The following is a 22,142-nucleotide window of genomic DNA, read 5'->3' as shown; positions in this document are numbered from 1 at the left end:
GAGAGGAATAGAAGTTAGCTCCGCTACTAAATCTAGCTGTGTGAACACAAATGACCTACCAGTATCTCGGTTTTCTTATCTGAAAACTGGGGATGTATTAAAACTAACTTGCTCCTAAGTAATTAGAAACTGAAATTAGATGAAACCTGCAAACAAAACCTTAGCACAGTATCTGTCCCTAAATAGGGGTTACATTAACGTTAGTTGTTACCATTTTCAGTAGGTGATTTCACAGTACAGGCGAGAGGGTTTTATTACCTCTTAGAAATTAAATAATTATTTTTCTCCTCTGGAAATTCAAAGAAGAGGGGCTTATTTCTCTGCCAGGACACGTGGAGGGAGGTGTGCAGCAAGTCCTCATGTCCTTGGCAATTCAGATGCGACTGGAAACGCCTGAATACCTTCTTCAGGCTCCTTCATCCTTCCAAGACCGCTGAGAGGAGACTGATGTTAGTCCCATTTTATCGATCAGGAAAATGAGGCTCTGGGAGGTGAATTGATTGCTGAAGGATATCAGCGAAAAGACCTGGGCTTGCACAGACTGGAGAGGGGCTGGCAACCTGGCCGGTAGCGAGGGAATATAAGGTGCACCCCCGCACCCCCGATTCGCGTCTCCTCCACCCGTCGTACCGTGGGCTACGGCCAAAGGGCCGGGGGCAGGGCTGAGTGTGCGGGGAGCAGGCTGGAAGTGTGGCCAAGGTGGAGGCGGGAAATTTCCACGCAGGGGGAGCTCGGACATCCAGCCGACCTGGGTCCCCATCCAGAGGCCGAGTTTCCTCTGACAAGTGGCTTTCCCTCTCTGAGCTCCCATTCCCTCCTCAGTAAAACACGTAGGGGGCGTTCGCGGGGCTGTATTGAGTGAGACTTTACAAACAGCGCGCCCCGCCCTCAACAGGCGCGCAGCAAATGGGCAGCCGCTCCGCCTCTCGGTCTTCTCGTCTGTGAAATGGGAACCCAGTCAAGGAGGGCGGGGAACCCAGGGACCTCGGTGAGGGACCGCGGCCAAGAAGCGCCCCTCCCGCCCCCGCGCCCAGCGCCCCGCACTCAGACAGCACCACCCCCTCCTGGATTCCGCGGCCGGGAGTCGACCAGCGCGCATGCCCGGGGCGGGGCGAGGGTGGGAGCACGAAGCCGGCGCGGGGGACGACGGCGCGGTGTCCGCGGGTCCGCCCGCCAGCCCGGCCGGAGGCAGCCGAGGCTGCTCGGGCGGCGGCGATAGCCGGAGCGCTGCGCGCGGAGGAGACAGAGCGGCGCCACGGTCGGGTAAGCGCCACGCCAGCACCCCGGGCGGGCGGCGTCGACCCCCTTCCTCTGCTCGCGGCCAACCCCGGAGCCGCTGTCCAGGGTCCTCGAAGCGCCTGGGTGGCCGGACTAGGGCACCGCGCAGCGTGTGCCAGGCGTGCCTCCCGGTGTGTGTGTGCACGCGGCCGAAGGCGGTGGGTGTCCATTTCCCGTCTCTTCGCTGGGGCTGGGCTGGTGTGGGTCCCACCGCCCGGGACCGAGCACCGGAAGGGCCAATAGGGTTAGAGCGCCCAGTGTGTAGGACCCGGGCCCGGGCCCGCCCTCGTCGCAGGCGGCCGCATTGTTCCGCACGGCTGTGCGGGCGGGGACGCTTCCCGCCACCGCGGGGAGGGGTCAGCCCGCGTTGATTCATCTTCCCTCTGGAGCGAGCTCGGCGCTCGAGTGGCTACTGGCACCACTGAGCACATTCACTGCTGCACACTCAGTGTAACACACACTCTGGGCACTGTCACACACTCACCACGTTCACTTATGGGCACATCACTCCAGAGTGAGGCCAGGGATCTACACACACACTGTGGCCCTTGGGCATCCTATCAGACTCATGCACACGGCCACCTGTGCCCTCAACCCAGTACACCAAGTGGGGACCTTGAGTACACACCCAGGTACAGCTATGCACTCACACCAGCCATCACCTGTCACAGCACACTCAATTCAGCAGTACTCCCTGATCATAACACCCTCATGGCCACCCTGCTCTGGCCTGCTTGTGCCTATTCTCATCAGCTCATGGTGTCCCTCATATACCTGGATGCTGGAATAGGCTATGCATATACTCTCTCTTACACATTCTCTGTCTCTTAGCTTGCTGCCAACCCGTCACCCTCACTCGTCCAAGTGTGCACACCCCTGCTTGTCACCTTGCCCTCCTGTGGATGAATGGATGGATGGTCAGGGGGCTCTTTTTAGAAGAAGGTCTGGCTATATTACCCTTTGCTAAACTCCTTCTCTCCTACAGCCCCAGGCAGGAGGCTTTACTGCTCTAAGGATCCTAGGGGACAAAGGGATGATACAATGAGGGGCAGCAAACTGGGATTGTCAGACATACACAGAGGCACACTCCTGCCGAAGCCCTGCAAGCCTTTGTCAGTCTTGTAAGTGGTGTTCGCAGGTTCCTGGAAGCCCTGGCTCCGCATTGGGAAGAAATCCCAGAGAAAAAGGAACGGCTGGCCAGGTCTCTGGTCCAGAATGGCATTCACTGGGGCTGCCCTGCCCAGGAGTCAGGCATAAGCACCACGTGCACAGTCAGGCCAGCTCTCTCATGAGGGAGACTCTGAGGACATGTGGCCACATATGTACACAACAGGGTCCAGGTAACCCCACAAGACACAAATGCATATGTAATTCTGCACACACAGGTTGCATATGTGTACACCATGGATTTCTTGAGCAGAATCCAGGAGCCAGGTCCTGTCTCCCTAGGCTGGCCTAAGCTGCTGCAGATGTCCACAAGCAGTCTATGTGCTCCTCTGCATGCCAGGTGAGCAGGCTCACACACCTAGGGAGGCATTTCAATCTTCTGCCTCAGCTGGGCCACACAAGTGTGCAGGCTCATCTGCTCATAGTTGTGCATATTTCCGCAGGTGTGTGTGTGCATGTGAGGACATTCTTGCTTCCTCTCTTGGATGCTCCCTGGCACTGTTGCCTGTTACGTCTAGGGGATTGGGAGGACCCTTAGCCTGACCCCAAAGAGTAGAAAGGGGCTTTAAGAGCCAAGACAGTGTCCAAGATCTGAGCTGATATAAATGGGAGGAACCCAAGCTTTGGGTTCAGATACAACAACAGGCTTTGAACCAAAGCCCCTGTCCCAGCTGTGTGCCCTTGGTCAAGTCTTTTCACCATCTGACCTTTCAGTGTCCTCATCTGTGAACTGGAATGACAATGCCCCCCTCATGAGATTGTTGTAGAGTTCTGATTATAAAATGAGCCTGAGAGTGCTAGGCCCAGGGCGGAGCACACGGTGGGAAATTAATGGAGATGGGTTCTATTGGGAGGGTCAGGGGTGAGGAGGTGGTACTCCAGGCCTGGGCTGCCTCTTGGTGGAGTGGCTGGAGGATTCCAAGGCTCCCTTGATTACTAGGAAAGGCCCAGCAGAATTGTCAGCAGGAGAGCCTCTGGTCATGGTATTTCAGCAGATCTTAAACTCGGGACTGGGCCAGCTCTTCTAGATATAACTATATCCTCTCCCCCATTTCACAGATTGGGAAACTGAGGCCCAGAGTGTGGGAAAACTCACCCTAAGTCGTAGGGCAAGTCAATGACTAAGCTGGTGCTTGATCCCCTATCTTTCCACCTCCCTAGCCAGGCTGTCTCTATTCCAGACCTTAACCCATGTTTGGGAAGATCTGGGAAGTGAGATGCCAGCCTCTTCCAGGGGTACTTTCAGAAGGAGCATGTTACCAGCTGGGTCATGCCTGTCTCTGTTTCCTGTTCTGGAAAATAAGAACATAACACCTGCCTGGCGGGATGCACATAGTAAACAAGTAAAGGCTTGGTGTGTGTGAGGTCACCTCCCAACCTTCTTAGCATCTAGGTCAAGGGTCAAAACTCAGGTGGCTACACACCAGAGACAGATAACCTACATGAGTAGCTGGCTATAAGAAAAATGACCAGGCAAATTCAGTGATCAGTGGTAACAGGCAGTCAGCCCCAGTGTCCAGGATACCATGGGGAGGTGTGGAGAGTGTGGCTAATTGGAGAGTACACCCCCACTAAGGAAGCAGCCCCTGCTTGGCTCTAGCTGACTGTTACCATGCAGGAAGCACACTCAGATTGCCAAATTTTAGTTCTCTAAGAGAAGCTGGAAATCTGATTTTCACATGAAATCTTGTAGTTTTTAAATGTTGATCAGTTAATTCCTTTAAAATTTTTGTTTTAGCACTCTGGGTCAAACAAGCATGTCTGAGAGCTAGATTTTTGCCAGTTTGTGCCTCTGCTGCAGGCCTTCCCTCCCCTGCCCCCTCCAGGGAGCACAGCTGGGCTCAGACAGGCTGAGTAGATAAAAACAGGCCTCTCATGTACACAGACCAGCCCTAAAGTGAGCAGAGCTGTGCACACCCCTCATCTTATTTAATTCCCACCACAGCCCTGTGGGTTCAGGGTATGGGTTCATCAGGGTCCCCAGTTAGGAGAAGGGACTTGCTTGAGGTCGCAGAGCTGGTAAGTGGGGAGCTGCCTCCATCCTCCCCCTTCCAACTTCACTCCAGCCACTCAGGCCTTTTCATGTCTTGCTCAGATGTTCTGTCCTTGGAGGGGCCACCCTCAACCATGTGTCTAAACCAGATGCCTCTCTATAAGTCCCACAAGCACCCAGCTTCCCCAAACCGGGTGCCCCACCATTTTCTACAAAACTGCACCCCACCCCCCACCCGACTATGTCCTCTTATGGGTCTGCAAAGTCCCATAAGCCCAAAGCCTCAGGAACCCAGTGGTGAACACTATCAGCTGAGTCCCCATCCAGGGACCAGAGATCTAGGCAGGGACCCAGAGGTGTAAAGGGTACACACAGAATGACATGAGTCTGGTTAGGGAATGAACAAGCAGCCATGAGAATCCTGAGGAAGCTGGTAGGCAAAGAAGGCTCACTGGAAGGAGGTGTTTAAACTGAGACCTGAGAATTTCAAAGGAGCCAGGCAAGAGGAGGTGTAGAGGATGAGATGGGAGGGAATGTGGAGCCATGGATGAGCCCCAGCTGGTGGTGTGTATGCATATGTGTGTATGTGTGTACACACTTTGGGGGAGGGAGTGCATAATAAAAGGTAAAGCTTAGCAGGTAAACAAGTAGATGGACTTGGAAGCACATTATAGAGTTGGACTTGGCCTTAAAGATAATAGGGAGTCATTAAAGGTTTCTTTTTTGACCGTTTTTTCAAAAAGTAATATGTGTACACATAATCAAAAGTCAAACATCACAGAGGGTCATACAAAAGTCTGTTCCACCTCCAGATCCCTGGTCTCACGTCCCAGAGGCAATCGCTGGTAAAAGTTTCATGGGTTTCCATCCAGGAATTTTCTCTTTATAAACAAACCCTGATCTTTTCCTTGTCTATATGCATGGGATCCCACTACCCATGCTGTCCTTTTTTTTTTCACTTAATTTATCTTGGATGGCTTTTCTCATCACTCTATACATTCTAACAGCTGTAGAGGACCTCCATGTGGTTTTCCTGCATTCACAGACTGGCTTCCTGGTTTTCTTATTATCACTAGCCATGTTCTCGTGCAGTCTCAGTGCACAATCAGTCTATCTTCAAGACTGTCTGTGGAGGAGGGCTTAGTGGCCCAAATGCTATGAGCATTGTAAACATTTATAGAAATTGATAAATGTCCTTCCAAAAAGGTTATAACCAATTTACTTCCCCAACAAGAGCAAGGAGGGTTTTAAGCCAAAGAGAGGCATGGTTGGACCAACATCTTAGAAAGATCAGTCATTCATTTAACAAATATGTGTTGGGACCTACTTGCTTACTATACGCCAGTCATTGTTCTCAACCCTTAGGATACATCAGTAAACACAACAAAGTCCCAAACCTTGTGGAGCTGACATTCTAATGGGAGAGACAAACCATAAACAATCAACAACCATATATAATATGTCAGACGGTGGCAGGTACTATGAAGAAAAACTGAGCAAGGCAAGGGGGATGGAGAGTTCCAGCCAGTGTTGGGGAGGAGGCTGTTTTATATAGGATAGGTCAGGGAAAGGCCCAGAGAGCACACCATGCACATACTGAGAAGGAAAGCATTCCAGGCAGGGGAAACAGCCAGTGTAACAGCCCCAAGGCAGTGTTCAAGGATCAGTGAGGCAGCCAGTGTGGCTGAAGCAGCATAATCAAGAGAGAGTAGTAGTGGTCAAGGCCCAGAGAGGTGACAGAGCCAGATAATGCAGGGCCACTGTAAGGGATTTCTTTTTACTTTGCATGGGATGGGGAGACATTGCATGGTTCTGAGAAGAGGAGGGGCATGATCTGCCTTGGGTCTTACTAAGATCCTTCTGGCTGCTATGTTGATAATGAACTGTGGGATGAAGGAAAAAGCAGGGATAATCCAGGTAGGAGATGGAGCAAGGTTGGCTCAGGATAGTGGCCAGATTCTGCATATATTTTGAAGGTAGATTCATTATATTTTGCTGATGGGTAGGATGTAGGGTGTGAGAGAAAAGTCCAGGGTGACTCTAGGGATTTTAGCCTGAGTACCAGCAAGGTGGCGTTGGAGGGAGGAGCAGGTTTTTTGGCAATCAGGAGCTCTGCTCACTTTGGCTGCTGATATGTAATGAAATGGAACTGCTTGCGGATCCAGCTGCCTGTCAGACCCTCTCCCTGGTAGTCCCCCAGGCACCATACACTTAGTTTGTCCAAAACACATCCCCCCTTATCCCCACATATCCTGCCCAGCACCCCCCACCACTGTATGCAGAATCCTGTGGGCCACCCCCACTGTCACCCTGCGAAAGCCAGCTGGTTCCTGTCAGTTCTCCCTCAGATCTCTACATTCTGCCAGCTCTCCATCCCCAGGACTTCTGCTGTACCATCTCTCATGTAGATTGTTGCAGAGAAAGGTTCAGGTGAATGAATGAAGAATTGGATGAATGAGAGAGTGAATGATTAGCCAGCCCCTCTCCTCCAGTATCCACACCATCCCAGAGCAATCTTTGAAAACACACATTTCAGACTATGTCAACTATAAACCATTCTTATCTCCCCAGGGCCTATGCAGATATAAACTGGTGACCTACAGACATACTTTATTTGGCCCAAATAGTTGCTCTTTTTTTAAATTCTGAATTAATTAGGATATTTTACATTAAAGTTCTTGATTTCCCACTTCTTGGTGATACTACCAGGAGGCATTTCTCTAGAGTAGTACTTGGCTGGTGGAGTGTCTCTGGTTTGCTGTAGTCCCCACCACTCCCTATTGTTTATATCCACTTGCTTCCCTAACTTAAAATACCTAACTGGCCCCTATGGCATCAGAGTTTGTGACCTGTGGCCTAGAGGACAATGGCATAATTTCTGGGTAGCATATTGCATGGGCCTGGCTGAAAGGGAAGGGTGTTGGTAGATAAAGTTGAAAAGTTAGACTATAGCCAAGTTGTGAAGGGCCTTGAATGACATCATAGGAAGTCTAATCTTTATCTAGAGGGCCACCAGGAGCAGGGAAACAGGGGAGAGATACGGTTGGGTTTGTGTTTTAGCCCAGGCCCTCTGGACAAGAGAGGACCAAATAGGGGCAGAGAACCCTGTGAGGAGGCCCAGTGTCTAGAAGGATGGTGTGAGAGAGAGAAGGCCCCTTCCTGCTCCATCTCACCTAAATCTGAGTCTTCTCTTTCTCTGTTTCAGAATCAGACAGCAGCCTGGGGCCCAGGCATGGTCATGAGGGCAGCTGGGCAGTGCTAAAGACCCACACTGGCTCTAGCTGCTTCAAAAGGACGCCAGCACCCCAGAATCCCAGCCTACAGCCCTCTGCTGCCTACAGGATGGGAGCCTGGCCATGAGGGAGTGCTGCCCGTCCCAGCAAAAGCCCAGCCCTAAACCCGCCAGGCACACACCTGCTCAAAGCCCAGGCATGGACTCCAGCCACAGCAGACCCACTGGGGCTGAGGAAGGAGCCTCTTGCTCTGAGGACCTTGGTGGGAGCTTGGCCTGCCCCTCCCTGACCTGCGTCCCTCCCCAGGAGGCAGCCACCAAGGAGACACTGGGAGCATACAGAGCTACAGTCTCAAGAACACTAGAAACCACCTTCTCTGGGAAGCCAGAGTCTGTGTCCTTAGTGAAAACTGATATCTCATCCTCTGGGAACAGAAATCCTATGTTCTTGGAGAAGATGGATTCCGATTCTTCAAAGCAGGCAGATTCCACTTCCATAGGAAAGGAAGATGTTGGGTCGAGAAAGACAGATTCCATGTTTACAGGAAAGACAGAGCCTACCATCTTGGGAAAGGGGGATCCTGTGGCTTCTGGAAGGATGGATCCTATGACCCTGAGAAAAGAGGATCCTGGATCCTTGGGAAAGGTAGATTCTTCCTGCTCCAGCAAGGTGGATACAGTGTCCCCAGGGAAGAAGGATCCTATATCCTTAGCCAAAGTGGATTCTGCATACCCAAGAAAGGAGGAACCCAGGTATTCAGAAAAAGAGGTTCCTGTGTCCTCAAAAGAGAGGGGTCCTGCATCTGTGGGAAAGGCAGGTCCTGTGTCCTTGGAAAACAGAGAGCATGGGCCCTCAGGAAAGGTGGATCCTATGTCCTTGGAAAACATGGATTCTGCATCTGCAGGAAAGACAAAGCCTGGGTCCTTGGGAATGCTGACTCCGGTGTCATCAGGCAAAGTTAAGCCTGTATCCTCTGGAACAGTGGCTGTGGGGTCATCAGGAAGGGCGGATCCTACTCACTTGGGGATGGCAGACCCTGCATCTATGGAAAATGCAGAAACTGTATCCTTTACAAAAGATGATCCTCAGTTCCTGGGACAGAAGGATCCTGCCTCAGGAAAGGAAGATCCCATGTCTATGAGAATGATAAAAACCCTGTCTTCTGGACAGGTAGATCCCATATTTTCAGGAAAGATGGATCCTATATCTTTGAAAAATGTGGATCCTGTGTGTTCAGGCAAGGTGGGCCCAGTTTCTTTGGGAAAGGTAGCTCCTATGTCCTCAGGAAAGCCAGAGCCCTTGTCCCCTGGGCAGATAGAACAGATGTCTGTGGGAAAGACAGAAACTATATCCTCAGGAAAGGAGGATCCAGTGTCTTCTAGAAAGGTGGATCCCATTTCTGTGGGAAATACAAAAACATCTGGAAAAGTGAATCCTGAATCATCAGGAAAGACAGACCCTGTGCCCTCAAGTCCAGGGAATCCCAAGTTCTTAGAGACAGCAGGACCCTCATCCTCTGTAAAAGCTGAGGCAGTGACTGGGGGGAAAGCAGATCCACTGTCCTCAGAGAAGGCAGGTTCTGTGGCCTTTGGAAAGGTGGGTCCCACTGTCTCGGGGAAGGCTGAAACCCCGGCCTTGAGCAGGGTGGACCCTGTGAGCAGGGAAAAGGCAGATACGGTTCCCTCTGGTGACACGGACTTGGTGTCTTCTAAAAATGTGGCCCCCATGACTCTAGGAAAGATAACCCTGGCATCCTCTGGAAAAGCTGAAGCTGTCCCAGAGGGAAAGGTGGTTCCTCTGCCTCTGGAGAAGGAGAATCCTGTACCCTCCACAAAGATGGATCCCAAGGCCTCAGGGAAAGCAGAACCCAAGTCTGAGGGCAAAGCAGAAACAAAGTCCCCTGGGCAGGAGGGTCCTGCTTCACTGGAAAAAGGGGCTGCATCTCTGCAGAAGGAGAAGCCACTGACCTTGGAGAAGGTGGATCGCAGATCCTCAGAAAAAGCAGACCCTATTGCCTGTGGAAAAGTGGAGCCTGTGGCCCTGGGGAAGGCTGACTCTGCACCTCAAAGAAAAACAGAGTTCCTATCCTCAGGGAAGGTGTCCCCACTGCCTCTGGAGAAGGCCCTCTCCTCCAGGCAGTCAGATGGCAAACCCTGCGGCCCAGCCCCTTCCCCAGCGGAGGCTGGGAGCAGCGGGGTACGCATGGAACCCGTGCCAACAACCAGCACCAAGGTCTCCAACCTTGGCCAGAAAGACCCCATGGCCTCTGGGGCCGAGAGAAGCCCCGGCCAGGAGGCCGCAGCACCCCAACCCGGGCCGCGGACTCGCGATAACTTCACCAAGGCCCCGTCGTGGGAGGCGAGCGCCCCGCCGCCGCGCGAGGACGCGGGCACACAGGCGGGCACGCAGGCCTGCGTGTCGGTGGCTGTGAGCCCCATGTCTCCGCAGGACGGCGCGGGCGGCCCGGCCTTCAGCTTCCAGGCGGTGCCGCGCGTGCCCAGCCCGGCGCCCAGGCCGCCCTCGCGCCGGGATGCGGGCCTGCAGGTGTCGCTGGGCGCCGCCGAGACGCGCTCCGTGGCTACTGGGCCCATGACGCCGCAGGCCGCCGCGCCGCCGGCCGCGCCTCCCGCCTTCCCCGAAGTGAGAGTGCGGCCCGGCTCGGCGCTAGCGGCTGCCGTGGCGCCTCCGGAAGCGGCCGAGCCCGTGCGCGACGTGAGCTGGGACGAAAAGGGCATGACGTGGGAAGTGTATGGCGCTGCCATGGAGGTGGAGGTGCTGGGCATGGCCATCCAGAAGCATCTGGAGCGACAGATTGAGGAGCATGGCCGCCAAGGGGCGCCCGCCCCGCCGCCCGCCGCCCGCCCAGGCCCTGGCCGTGCAGGCTCAGTGCGCGCTGCACCCCCTGAAGGCGCTGCCAAGCGCCCGCCGGGCCTCTTCCGCGCGCTGCTGCAGAGTGTGCGGCGGCCGCGGTGCTGCTCGCGGGCCGGACCCACGGCCGAGTGATCTGCTCTTTTGTACTCCCGGGTTTCCGACCCTCTCAGGCTCCCTTCCTGACCCCAGTCCTCTAGAAGGGATCCCCCTGATAGGCGACAGGCCTCTGAGGGGTGGATAGACTCCAGGGCCTTCTCCTGCCCTTTTTTCCAGCGCCCCTCCCTCCCAAACACACAAATGAACTCCCTCTGCCCAGCCCCCTCATGGTCATGAGCCCACGAACCAGGCCCTGATCCCCCACTGTCCCCTCACAGCCCTCAGCTCCACTCCCTCTCGGTCACACTAGGTGACCTGGGCGACCTGCTCAGCAGCTCCCAGCCCCAAGAACTAAAGCAGGCTTCTGAGATGTTCAGATAGGTACCCCGAGGTCTCTGTGGCCCCCAGGTCTCCAGAATGGGAGAGATGTATACAAAAGCTCCCATGTGTGCAAGGACTGATGTGTGAGACCCCCAAATGTGTGAGGCTGTCAGTATGAGTCAGTGGGAGTGTGTGTCCATGCTGTGGGCTGGCCCCCATGGTCTGGGCTTCTCTTGCATGCTGGTAGTTGTCCTTAATTTCTGTTTCCCCCTCACCTGGCCCAATGCCCAGCCTGATCTCCAACCCTTACTGGACACTGGTTCACAATTCCTGGACAGGGGGAAGGCAGCTGCAGGAGTGCCCTTGGGGCCAGTTGAAAGGAGACTCACAGAAAGGTCAGAGGGTCTCAGACAGGTCTGGGAATCACAGAGGCTCATGGAAGGTCTTGGGCCACAGGCAACGTGGGTGACAGCTGGTCTTGGGTATCGGGCAGGACAGAGCCCGTTCTACAACCACATTTGTCCTTTAAAGCCTGCCCTCCCTAGCACCTTGTCCATCCTTTGCTGTGAGCCCCACAAGTCCCTTGTGACCACTCAGTACTCCTGTACCCACTCCTCCAGCCGCGGTTTTTGGCTACAAACTGTCACAATATACATTGGTAATAAAATTTTTCCCCAACACTTGTCAGCTGTGATTCACTACAAGCAGAAGGGGGCAGAGCAACACAATATATTATGTTTAGGGAGGGGTAGGTGTAGTTAGGGGTGACAAGGCCTCTTCCCAGGTGGACCAGAAGAGTGGGAGGTCCATGTGGAGCTCCGTGGCAAGGGTCCTGTGGTAGGGCCCCCATCACAGGTCTGTGGTGTCCAGGCCATCATTAGTGAAGGACACCGCCTCCTTCTGTCCACCCATGCCTGTCTTCCTTCCTGACAGCACCACGCTCAGGGGCTCTAGATCCGACCCCATCGGACTGTGTAGAGGCTCCTGTGGAGAGAGAGAGGGGAGGTGTAAAGGGCAGGGCCAAGATGGGGTGATTTCCCCAATCTTTAGGGAAGTAGGGGGGACTTCAAGCCCGTGACCACACGGCTCCTTGGCTGGGGTCCCATATGCTCCTCCTGGGACCTCAGTAGCTGTGTCCCAGAGGTAGCCATAGCTAGCTGCTAGAGATACAGATGGATTAGGGAGAAGGGGTGGGCCTTGGGGGATCCACTCTGGCCTTTGCTCCACCCATGGACACAGCAGTACTTTGGTGTTCTACCCAGTCCTGAATAACACCAAGCCTGCATCCAAGGAGCCAGTCCAGCACACTTCCTGCTGCCTGTGCCCCACAGCAGGCACACCATGCTGGGCACAGCCCACCCATTATCTGAAGTACCTGCAGGAAACCTTGAGGGAGGGATCTGTCCTGCATTTTACAGTTGTGGAAACAGGCCCAGAGGGCTCTGAGGGCCGGTAAGGGAGAGAGCAGGGTTTAGACTGCTGGTTTGCCGGCTATAAAGCCTATCCACAGCACAGTGCTGCCCCTGGTTGAATTTAGCATCTCCCTCTGCCACCCTCATAAGAACACATCACACCCAGGATTACACCTGCAGCTCATTATGGCTCACATTCAACTCCCGACTCCCTGTCTTTCCCTTCCCCCTCCCATGTGACATGCCACACACACACCTTCTTGCAAGTATATGCACTCCTGTGGACCAGCTAGGCCCCTAAGCTGAGCTACTCTACCAGAGGCTCCCAGGGAGAACAGCCCTGCCATCACTGTGTCCAAGGCTTTCTCCAGAGGAGCTCTATGGGTCTCAGTAAACAGTGGCACATTTCTGAGAGACGCCAGGAGGGACTGCCCATGCTCCTCAGAGCCCTTGCCACAGAACCAAAGGGGAGCTGTTGGCACAGAACAGCCCATGAAAATGAGTCCCAGCTGGGCAGACAGGAGGCCTGGGTTCTGGTCTGCACTCCTTGCCAAGTTTTCTGACCTTAGGCAAGCCATACCCCTCTCTGGCCTTGGTTGCTTGAAAAGGTTAGATTGGATGACTCCTCATCTCTCTCAGACCTCCACATAAACATTCATAGAGTTCTTGGTGAGTCAGAGCACCAACAGATCATTGGAGAAAGCTCCCCCCACCTCCGTATTCCCTGCCCAGAGACCCCAAGACCCAACGATTGCCGCAGGAGATGGGGTGGAGCCTCAGCAGTTTCTCAGAAATACAACCCCCTGCCCATCCCCTACCCTGCCCACTGATCTAGTCTTGTGGTTCTTAATCCTGCACATTAGGACCCTGGGAGCTTTAACACATTCATGCCAAGGCCCACCCAGCCACTGGATCAGAATCTCTGGGCTGTGACCTGGTATCAGTATGTCAGGAGAGCTCTCCATGTGATTCCAATCAGCAGCCCAGGCTGTGTGAACTCTTGATCTAACTGAACCAACTAACCTATTGAACAAATAACAATACTGTTGTTTATCTGAACCTACCTTCTCTCCTTTGCTAGATTTTGTTCACCTCTAGATCTCTTCTCTCAACCCCACTTGCTTTCATATAAAGGATATAAATGAAAGGAACCAGGATTTTTAGCTTTGTACTGAGTGGTGTTTATACCTTCACTTATTTCACAATAGGCCCACAACAGCTCTGCATGGTTGATGTTCTGATCACACTTACAGGTGAGAAAACAGAACTGGGGGGAGAAGTCACCCACCGAGAGTCACAGTGAAGAAGTAGAGGAGCAAGGACTAGACTCCTTTCCAAAGCCCTGGGGCTTGCCAGGGCCTAGTCCAGAGATGTGCCCATGTCAGCAGAGGGTCCTTCTGCTCTCTCCTGAACCCCACCCCTTCAGAGAAGGACCCCAAGTCAGAAAACCCAGACACCAACTCATCCCCCATCTTGCCTTGATTTCCTGCTTGTCCTTTTCCAGGTCCACAGAGTTGTCATCCAGGGAGTTGAGGCTGCATGGGAGATGATGAAACTCAGATAGTTTGCAGGCCCAGTCCTCCCTGTCTGTGGCCAAGAACCACCACTCTCACCACAACTACCATCACCACCTCCCCCCATTACCAGCAGCACCATCACCAAGACTACCACCACCACCATCACCATCACCACCCACCACCACCACCACCATCGACACCACCACCACCACCATCACCACGACCATCACTATCACCACACCACCACCACCGTCACCACCACACCACCATCACCACCACCACCACTACCACCACCACACTACATCACCATCACCAACAACAACATGACCACCGCTACCACCACTGTCACCATCACCACCACCACGACCATGCTGTCACCACCACCACCGTCACCACCATCACCGTCACCAACAACATGACCACCACCACCACCACTGTCACCATCACCACCATCACCACCACACTGCCATCACCATCACCATCACCACCATCACCGTCACCACCAGCACCACCATCAACATGACCATCAACAACACCAACAACACCAACAACAACAACAACAACACCGTCACCACCACCACCATTGTCACCACCACCACCATCACCATCACCATCACTACCACCTGATACCAGCCTGGCTGCGAGGGGCACTGCATACCTGATATGGTCCAGGTCGCTGGAGGACGATTGGGACTCAAAGCCCAGGTCCTTGGTGGGGAGGTTCAGCATGGGATTAGCCCTGGAGAGAAGGCCTGGTCAAGCAGCCATGGGCCTCAGCTGCCCTATGGGACCTCTTACCCACTTTCTGACCCCCGCTCACCGCTCAGTGGTGTACATGTTAGTCCCAGGTATGGCAGAGGTTGATGGTATCACCCCCGCTGCTGTCCTCCGGGCCTCCTTGGCAGCATTCAAAGCCCGAAGCTTCCGGTGGTAGCTGTGGGGACCCAAGAGGGGGGTCACTACTTCCCTGCACACCTATTGTGTGCCCAGTACAGGCCCTGAGTGTGACTTCATAACTACTCTGGCAGGGGAGAGTGTTAGCTCTATTTCACAAAGGGTACAAATAAGATCCAGAGAAGGAAAATCATTTGCCAAAGGCCACAGAGCTGCCAGTGGCAAGGCGTAGAATCAAACTCACATGAGGCTGCTGACTCTAAACGTTGGAAAGGGCAGAGGAGGCAGCATGTATTAAATTCACAGGAAGTGACAGACATCTTACCAGGTGTGAGGTGCACACTGCTTCCTCGGGTGCTTTGAGAAATCTAGTGACACACCCATTCTGCAGATGGGAAAACTGAGGCTTGGGGAGGGGAGAAAACCTGCCCAAGATGACCAGTCACAAGAAGTCATGGGGAACTGAATACAGAAATACCTGATGCCTAACCCCAAGCTTTTTCTACCCCCTGGATGTCTTGGGTGGTGGGAGAGGTGGGCTTGAAGACACAGGGAATGATGGGAGCAGTACCTCTTCCGGGCACACACGAGGGCCATGGTCATGATCACAATGACCAGCAGCAAAGTCACTCCTAATCCTATGATGACATTACTGAGCATCTTCGGCAAGTCTGACTCCTGACTCTCTTGGGAGCCCTGGAGAAGAAGTATGAGGGAGGCTGTGAGGTCAACATTCCCCCTCCCCACGCCCCCATCACCTGTGCCCTTCAACACTCACCAGTACCACCAGCCCCAGCTGCAGCAGCTGTGTCAGGGAGTCCTGGTCATTCCGGATCATCCTGGCCACAGAGGGTCATTGGCATTCCCTAGGCTCCCTGCTCCCCCGCCTGCCCACATCAAGGGCAGCCCCACTCACACACTCAGCTCCTCAAGTGTCAGGGCAGACCCGTTTGAGAAGACAAAGTAGGCATCAAGGTAGGAACGGCCTCGGGCCCTGCAACAGAGTAGAGGTAAAGAGTCAGGGGCGCAGAAATCACCCAGTAGGCCCCTCCTGCTGCTGCTGCATTTCCTGAACCCAACCACTGGTCCTATGGGCACTCACCGAGCCGTGGACTCTATGTCCTGAATGTTCACGATGTAGACAGTAGTCCTGGTTGCCTGGGCAAGGGCCCTGCAAAGGGGATAGGTGTCACAGAGGCCTGGGGAAGGGGCCTTAGTCCAGGCCTGTGGCCAGGGCTCTGCAGCTGAGTTAGGAATTGTGTGAATTTGAAAGGGGTACCTCCTTTGGACAACTCCATTGGGTAAGCAGGCAGCACCTCCATGCAAATTAGACAAGGAAACCCCTTCCCACGGGGCAGGGCTTTCAGCTTAGCAAACAGAGTGCCCTGTTCAGTGCAAACCTTCACAATTGTACATGGCGGCCCTAGGCCTCTCTGCCCAGCCAACCATAGGCTTCTGGGTGCATACGGAAAGTAAATGCAAGTACGTGTACAGGCTCGAAGATGGGGACAAGGTCACGTGTGGGTCAGGGATGTGGTCGAGAGGCTTTCCACCTAGGTCTTGTCAGCAACCAGGTTTCTAGGCCCTGTTCTTCCCCGCAGCCCATCCTGGGCTCCCCAACCTACGCCTTAATTGCCTCTGTGTTGGCGCCCACTTCCTCCTTGGTCAGGGAGAACTGCAGCCTCACACGGTAACTCTGGTCCACAGTGAAGAGCTGTGGGAGGAGGGCATGGGGGCAGGTCAGGCACAGGGCACCCGGAGGCTAGCCGAGGGCACTGGGGCCGGAAGGTAGGACCCAACACTCACGTGCAGGGTGATTTGGGCTCTCTGGGCAGGACCCACAGAAGGTCTGTCCTGAGCCTGGACTGTCACTTGGTAGGTGCCTTGGAGAGTGGAATCAAGGTTGGTCACCAGCCTATGGAAGGCACAAGGGCACGACTCAGGCCTGGAACCCACTTGTCCACCTCCAGGACAGGGAACTGACTGCCCTGAGGCCCCCTCTGGCTCCTCCCAACCCCTGTCCAGGGGCTGCCCACAGTTACTCAATGTTGCCAATGAACACGTTGGCCTCTGTGGAGGTGGAGACCCAGAAGAAGCCTTGGAAAGGGGTTGTGGCCCCATCCTTCGCGATGAAATCCACTTGGAGGATGGAGAACACGATGGCCCCATTGCTCCCTGAATCACTGTCTCTGGCCTGGGAGGAAAAGTGGACAACATCCGCAGTGGTATTTTTATAATTTTACTCTAGAAATTATTTAGCTACAAGGAACTCATTTACTTTGCAGTTACTGTGATTTCTCTGTAATACTCAAGGATTCTGATGTAGTGAGAAAAATCTACCCTACAAGTGGTTTTTATAGTCATGAAATTTTTATGAGTACTAAATCTAACAATTAATTGAGTTTAATCATATCAATTAGGCAGGTATTCATTTCCATTCTGGGGTTTTCTTTCCATACGTTGGAGCGAATAAATTTCCATTCTTGTGTTAAAACATTTGGGGGTGGCTGAAAGGCCTTGAAAGCCTTGAGCCAGTGTCTCCTGGGGCTAACATGACTGACAAATCCTGGAGCCAGTGACTTACCTGCACAGAAGCCACCTGCTGGTTGGGCATCACAAGCTCTGGGATGATCACTACAAGTGTAGACAGGAAGGGGTTGGTAGTGGCAGGGCCTGTGCCACCCTGGCCTTGTGCTGATCACAAGCCCAGCTCAGAACTCATTTCCCCAAACCTGCCTTCAACCTATCTACCAGCAGAGACCCTCATTACAACTACCCCTGCACCAGTAGTTAGTAGGTCATCCACCACCCATTGTGCAGATGGGAAAACTGAAGTCCAGAGAGGTAGGGTCTGGCTCAGGGTCAGATATGAGTTGGGGTAAAAACTTAGGTCTCCTCTCCTGTTGAAACCCTGGAGAAGAGGCAGGATTAGAGGCCTTCCTCCCTTTCTGAGGGCTCACCTGGGGCCTGAGAAGTATCTGTAGGAGTTGCCCAAAGGTAGTCCTGACAAGAGTACTATGTGTGGGGAAGGGTGGGAAGGGAGAGGCTTCTTGCTTACCAAAAGTCTTATTATCAGGCAGAAAGTAGGGTGCATTGTCATTCACATCCTCAATGGTGATGGGGAGGGTTCCTAGGAGGACAAGGTTGGCTGACTCTGGTCTCTAGGCAAAGGCCTGACCCAGAAAGCCTAGGCCTCAGCTATGATTCCAGTAGTTTCCTTCCCATGCATCACTCATGCTCAATTCCCTCCCATGCTCCTGATCCACGCTGCCCACTTAGCATTCTCGGGCTTTTTTTAGGAGGGAATATCCTCCCCAGACCTCAGAGAGGATAAACAGCTTGTCCAAGGTCACACAGCAAGAGCAGTGAGCCAGGAGTGAGCTCAGCCCAGTTATGTCCCATGAGACCAAAACATTATACTGATACTTACTAGCTATGTAAGCTAGGTTATTGAACTGCTCACTCTGTGCTTCAGTTTCCTCATCTATAAAATTGGATAGGGATCACCTACCTCATGGGTTGTATGACAATAAAATGAAGAAATGCTTACTAGGGGCTTATACAAGAAATGCTTACATAGTTCTTGGCTGTAGTAAGAACTCAATAAATGCTTACATAGCTCTGGGCCGTAGCAAGAATAGCTGTTAATAGAGTTATTATTCCTACTTGGTGTCAGAGGTGGGATACAAGTACACATATGACTCTGCAGTATGCTCTTTCCTTTACACTGCCTCACAAAATAATAGCATTAGGTGCTTACTATGTGCCAATTCAGTGCCAGACTGAATTAAATGTTTTATATGCATGTTCTTATTTAATCTTCACAGCCAACCTACTACCCAATTCTATTTGACAGATGGGGATCCTAAAGCTTGGGGAGGTGTTGTGACTTTCCCAGTGACACAGCTTGTAGGGACTAGAGCTAGAATTTGAATCCAGATCTTGTGGGTCCCGGCCTATAGCCCTTATGCTGCAGCTTGTCAAGCCCTAGAGGCCAGGTTGCCTCACCATTGTCACTGTATGCCTGGAAGCGGGGGTCCGTTGTGAGGTCACAGGCCCGCACAACTAGTGTGACCAGGTCACAGGTCTCATAGTCGATGGCCTTGCTTTCAGTGATGAACACAGAGCCATTGGCCAGCACAGAGAACCAGCCATGGCACAGGTTGCCCACATTGACCCCAGCCTTGGTACAGATGACGTTCACAAGCTGTACTTCCAGCTGAGCTGTGGTATCCACATCCCGGGCAACCACCTCAGCCACCAGGCCATACTGTGAACCATTCTCAGCCACACGGATGCCCTGGAGTGAGGCTGAGTCCAGGGTGGGTGGTTCATCATTCACATCCACCACAGCCACCAACACTCCTACCATGGCCTCATCCCCCTGGGGGTCTGGGTTCTCAGCACTCACTGTCAGATTGAAGGAGGTCTGCATCTCATAGTCCAGGCTTACATCCGAGGGCAGCAAGAGGCGGCCCTCAGCCCACCCAGACCCCAGTACCAAGCCTCGGAGCATGAAATTGTTGGCGCCACTCCCTGACAGGCTGAAGCTGATGCGGTTGTTGGCTTCTGTCTGGTCGGCATCCCAGGCGTCCACCACACCCACCAGGACTCCTGTGGGTGAGGGATGGAGTAAGGCGGGACTCCTGGCCTGGCTTCCTCTGTCCTCACCACCCTCAGGCACGACGGGCCCACCTGGCAGGGGCCGGATACTGCCCTGGGCCCAAACTCACCTGGGTCCCTCTCCTTCACCAAGAAGGAGTAGATGGACTGATTGAAGACGGGCAGATTATCGTTGACATCCTGCAAACAGGAGGCAGTTCTGAGCCCAGGGACCTCAGGAGCCCCAAGGTTCAGCCTCCCCAGAGCCAACCTACTTCTTCTCACCTGAGGCACAGACTGTGCCTCCTCAGGCATCACTGCCACTTTACGTAAGAGAAAATGGCCTTTGAGAGGATGGAGCTAGCCCAGGGCTCGCACCTAGGGCTCAGAGGCCTGTGGCCGGACCCCTGAAGTTAGCTATACACTTTAAGTGAACCCTACCTCCTCCCTGCTGCTCTGACTACAGCTCAGAGCTGTTGTAGATGTTGCGTTTCAGAAGGATGACTCCAATCCCCCATTATGTCCCTGTCTGGCCTAGCGTGACTCCATGTCTCTCAGACTGAGTGTGTTGGCACCAGTACCGCTGCATCTCCAGAGGCCCCACGGCCCAAGCCTTCTCTGGTCCTGTTCTGTCCCTCCTGCTCTCAGCCGACCCCAGGCTTGGGGCACCTGCCAGGACTTAGACCTGGACCTGCCCTCAGACACCTGATGTTTTCTGTTCTGTTCTTCCCTCTCCAGCCCTGCCACCTGGTAGACAGATGGACAGAGCACTGCCACTGCTGCCACAGCCTGAAGGTGACTCCGCCCACTGCTTCCTCCCCTGACACTGTGTGAGCCCTTGGCTTCTCCACCTGCTCCCTGGGGCAGCCCACCAGCATCTGCTTTTGCTTTCAGCTTTTTCTAAGTGACAGTAGACTAGACATTTTTTAAAATAAAGCCTTTTCCCCATAGCTAGATGCTTTTGCTGCTGCTGATTTCTCAGAAATGGTGCAACGGGCTCAATGTACATGGCCAGCTGCATTCTCAAGGACACCCTGTCATAGGAGTGGCCACAGGCACAGCTCTGAGGCAAATCCAGCCCCACCCCTGCCTCATGTGTGACTTGGACATCTCTGGCCTGAAAGTCTTCATCTGCAAAATGCAGTTGTAGTCGCCACTCACAGGGCCCTTATGCGGACTCACTCACGGGTATGATAGGACTTCCTTACTCAGGACATGCAATTCTTCTTTCTTGTTTCTTTGTGGCCTACTTCCACCCCAAGGACAACTGACAAGTCCTAATTCAGCTTCCGTTTCTCCATTTTCCCCACAGTCTCACGATGAGCCTTGCAGGAAAGTGGCACAGCCCAACCAAGTGGCCCACCGGGCTGCTATGTAGGGTGGCACAGGCTCTGCACTGAACCCCCCTAGGGGGCACCATCCACGTCATGAACATTGTGGAGGCACACATTTGTTACAACACTTTTCTAGAGGAAGGTGCCTTATGGGCTGGTGGCAGCCCTAGGATCAGACAGACTGGGTTCAAAACCATAGACTGTGGCCCTACTCAACCTCTCTGTGCCTTCCTGGACCAATAAAATGGTACTAACCACACTTATATTGCAGAGCCAGGTGTGCAGTAGACACTATAAATGCTGATTTTTCCCCCTTCTCTATGCCTTTGAATGGTGGTGGGAGACAGGAGGGTTGGGGTAGGACTTTGTGAATGATAATTAAAGTTAATACAGTAGATTCCCCCTTATCCATGGGGACTGCATTCCCAGAGCCCCAGGGGATGCCTGACAGCCCAGACAGCACCAAACACTCTATATGCTGTTTTTTCTCTACATACATACCTATGATAAAGCTTAATTTATAAATTAGGCACAGTAAGAGATTAACAACAATAACTAATAATAAGATAGAACAATTGTAACAATATAATGCAATCAAAGTTATGTGAATGGATCTTTCTCTCAAAATATCTTATTGTACTGTCCACACCCTTCTTCCTGAGATGATGTAAAATGATAAAATGCCTGTGTGATGAGACAAGGCGAGGTAAATGATGTAGGCATTGTGACCCAGCGTTAGGCTGCTCCTGACCTTCTGACGGTACCTCAGAAGGAGGATTATCTGCTTCTGGGCTACGATTGCCAGGGCTCACTGAACCCGCAAAGAGCAAAACCACAGATACTGCTGTCGGTGAGTACCTTCTATGGATCAGGCTCTCTGAAGCACTTTTCATTTGTTAACTCATTTATGTAATTTTCATCCCCATTTTACAGATGAGGAACTTGAGGGCACAGGGAGATTAAGCAATTGCCTAAGGCCACACAACCACTGAGCCATGATTCTAACCCAGGCGGTCTGGCTCCAGGACTCTCTTACCCACCCCACTGCAAAGGGCAAGAATGTGACTCAGGCTGTGGGGGAGGGGGAGCTGACCATCTGCTGGGAGCCCCTCAACATGGGCCCATCCTGGCATCAAACCACCGGCAAAGCCAGGCCTTACCTCCACAGTGATGGTGACATTGACCTCAGTGCTGAGGACAGGCACACCACAGTCAGCCACACACACAGTCAGTACAATGCGGCCCCCCAGGGCAGGTTCGATGGCCTCTCGGTCCAAGGGCCCCAGGTTTCTGAGGACCCCTTTGTTGGGATCCACAGAGAAGTTTTGGCTGTAGGGACCAGGCAGCAGACTGAAGTGCAGACGGCTGTTGTTGGTATCTGGCTGGTCACTGTCATGAGCCTGTGCAGACAAGCAGGGTTGGGG

The 22,142-nt window shown here is 53.3% G+C and overlaps 2 protein-coding genes across 2 annotated transcripts in view; one reads left to right on the top strand and one right to left on the bottom strand.

Annotated features, from left to right (window-relative positions):
• Window positions 1-1,068: 1,068 nt before the first annotated feature.
• Window positions 1,069-11,621, top strand: GPRIN1 (G protein regulated inducer of neurite outgrowth 1). The gene is made up of 2 exons (XM_036884794.2): window positions 1,069-1,263; window positions 7,644-11,621. Exon 2 carries the CDS (start codon window positions 7,795-7,797, stop codon window positions 10,672-10,674), a length of 2,880 nt encoding a protein of 959 aa, XP_036740689.2. The 5' UTR covers window positions 1,069-1,263; window positions 7,644-7,794; the 3' UTR covers window positions 10,675-11,621.
• A 49-nt stretch (window positions 11,622-11,670) lies between these two features.
• CDHR2 (cadherin related family member 2) overlaps window positions 11,671-22,142 on the bottom strand; it is a 30,057-nt gene continuing 19,585 nt past the window's right edge. The window contains exons 17-32 of the mRNA XM_057492072.1: window positions 21,879-22,118; window positions 19,516-19,585; window positions 18,791-19,396; window positions 17,841-17,912; window positions 17,367-17,416; window positions 16,825-16,976; window positions 16,589-16,697; window positions 16,408-16,496; window positions 15,885-15,953; window positions 15,699-15,776; window positions 15,561-15,621; window positions 15,354-15,478; window positions 14,709-14,822; window positions 14,547-14,627; window positions 13,849-13,906; window positions 11,671-11,943 (exon numbers count right to left, since the gene is read on the bottom strand). Of these exons, the coding sequence (XP_057348055.1) occupies window positions 11,809-11,943; window positions 13,849-13,906; window positions 14,547-14,627; window positions 14,709-14,822; window positions 15,354-15,478; window positions 15,561-15,621; window positions 15,699-15,776; window positions 15,885-15,953; window positions 16,408-16,496; window positions 16,589-16,697; window positions 16,825-16,976; window positions 17,367-17,416; window positions 17,841-17,912; window positions 18,791-19,396; window positions 19,516-19,585; window positions 21,879-22,118 (2,109 nt within the window). The 3' untranslated portion in view covers window positions 11,671-11,808. The remainder of the gene's footprint in view (window positions 11,944-13,848; window positions 13,907-14,546; window positions 14,628-14,708; window positions 14,823-15,353; window positions 15,479-15,560; window positions 15,622-15,698; window positions 15,777-15,884; window positions 15,954-16,407; window positions 16,497-16,588; window positions 16,698-16,824; window positions 16,977-17,366; window positions 17,417-17,840; window positions 17,913-18,790; window positions 19,397-19,515; window positions 19,586-21,878; window positions 22,119-22,142) is intronic.

This window comes from Manis pentadactyla, chromosome 2 (genome assembly GCF_030020395.1).
Source record: "Manis pentadactyla isolate mManPen7 chromosome 2, mManPen7.hap1, whole genome shotgun sequence".
NCBI classification, from domain to species: Eukaryota; Metazoa; Chordata; class Mammalia; order Pholidota; family Manidae; genus Manis; species Manis pentadactyla.
The sequence above is the reverse complement of the archived record's forward strand: the minus strand, read 5'-3'. Positions and strand labels throughout refer to the sequence as shown.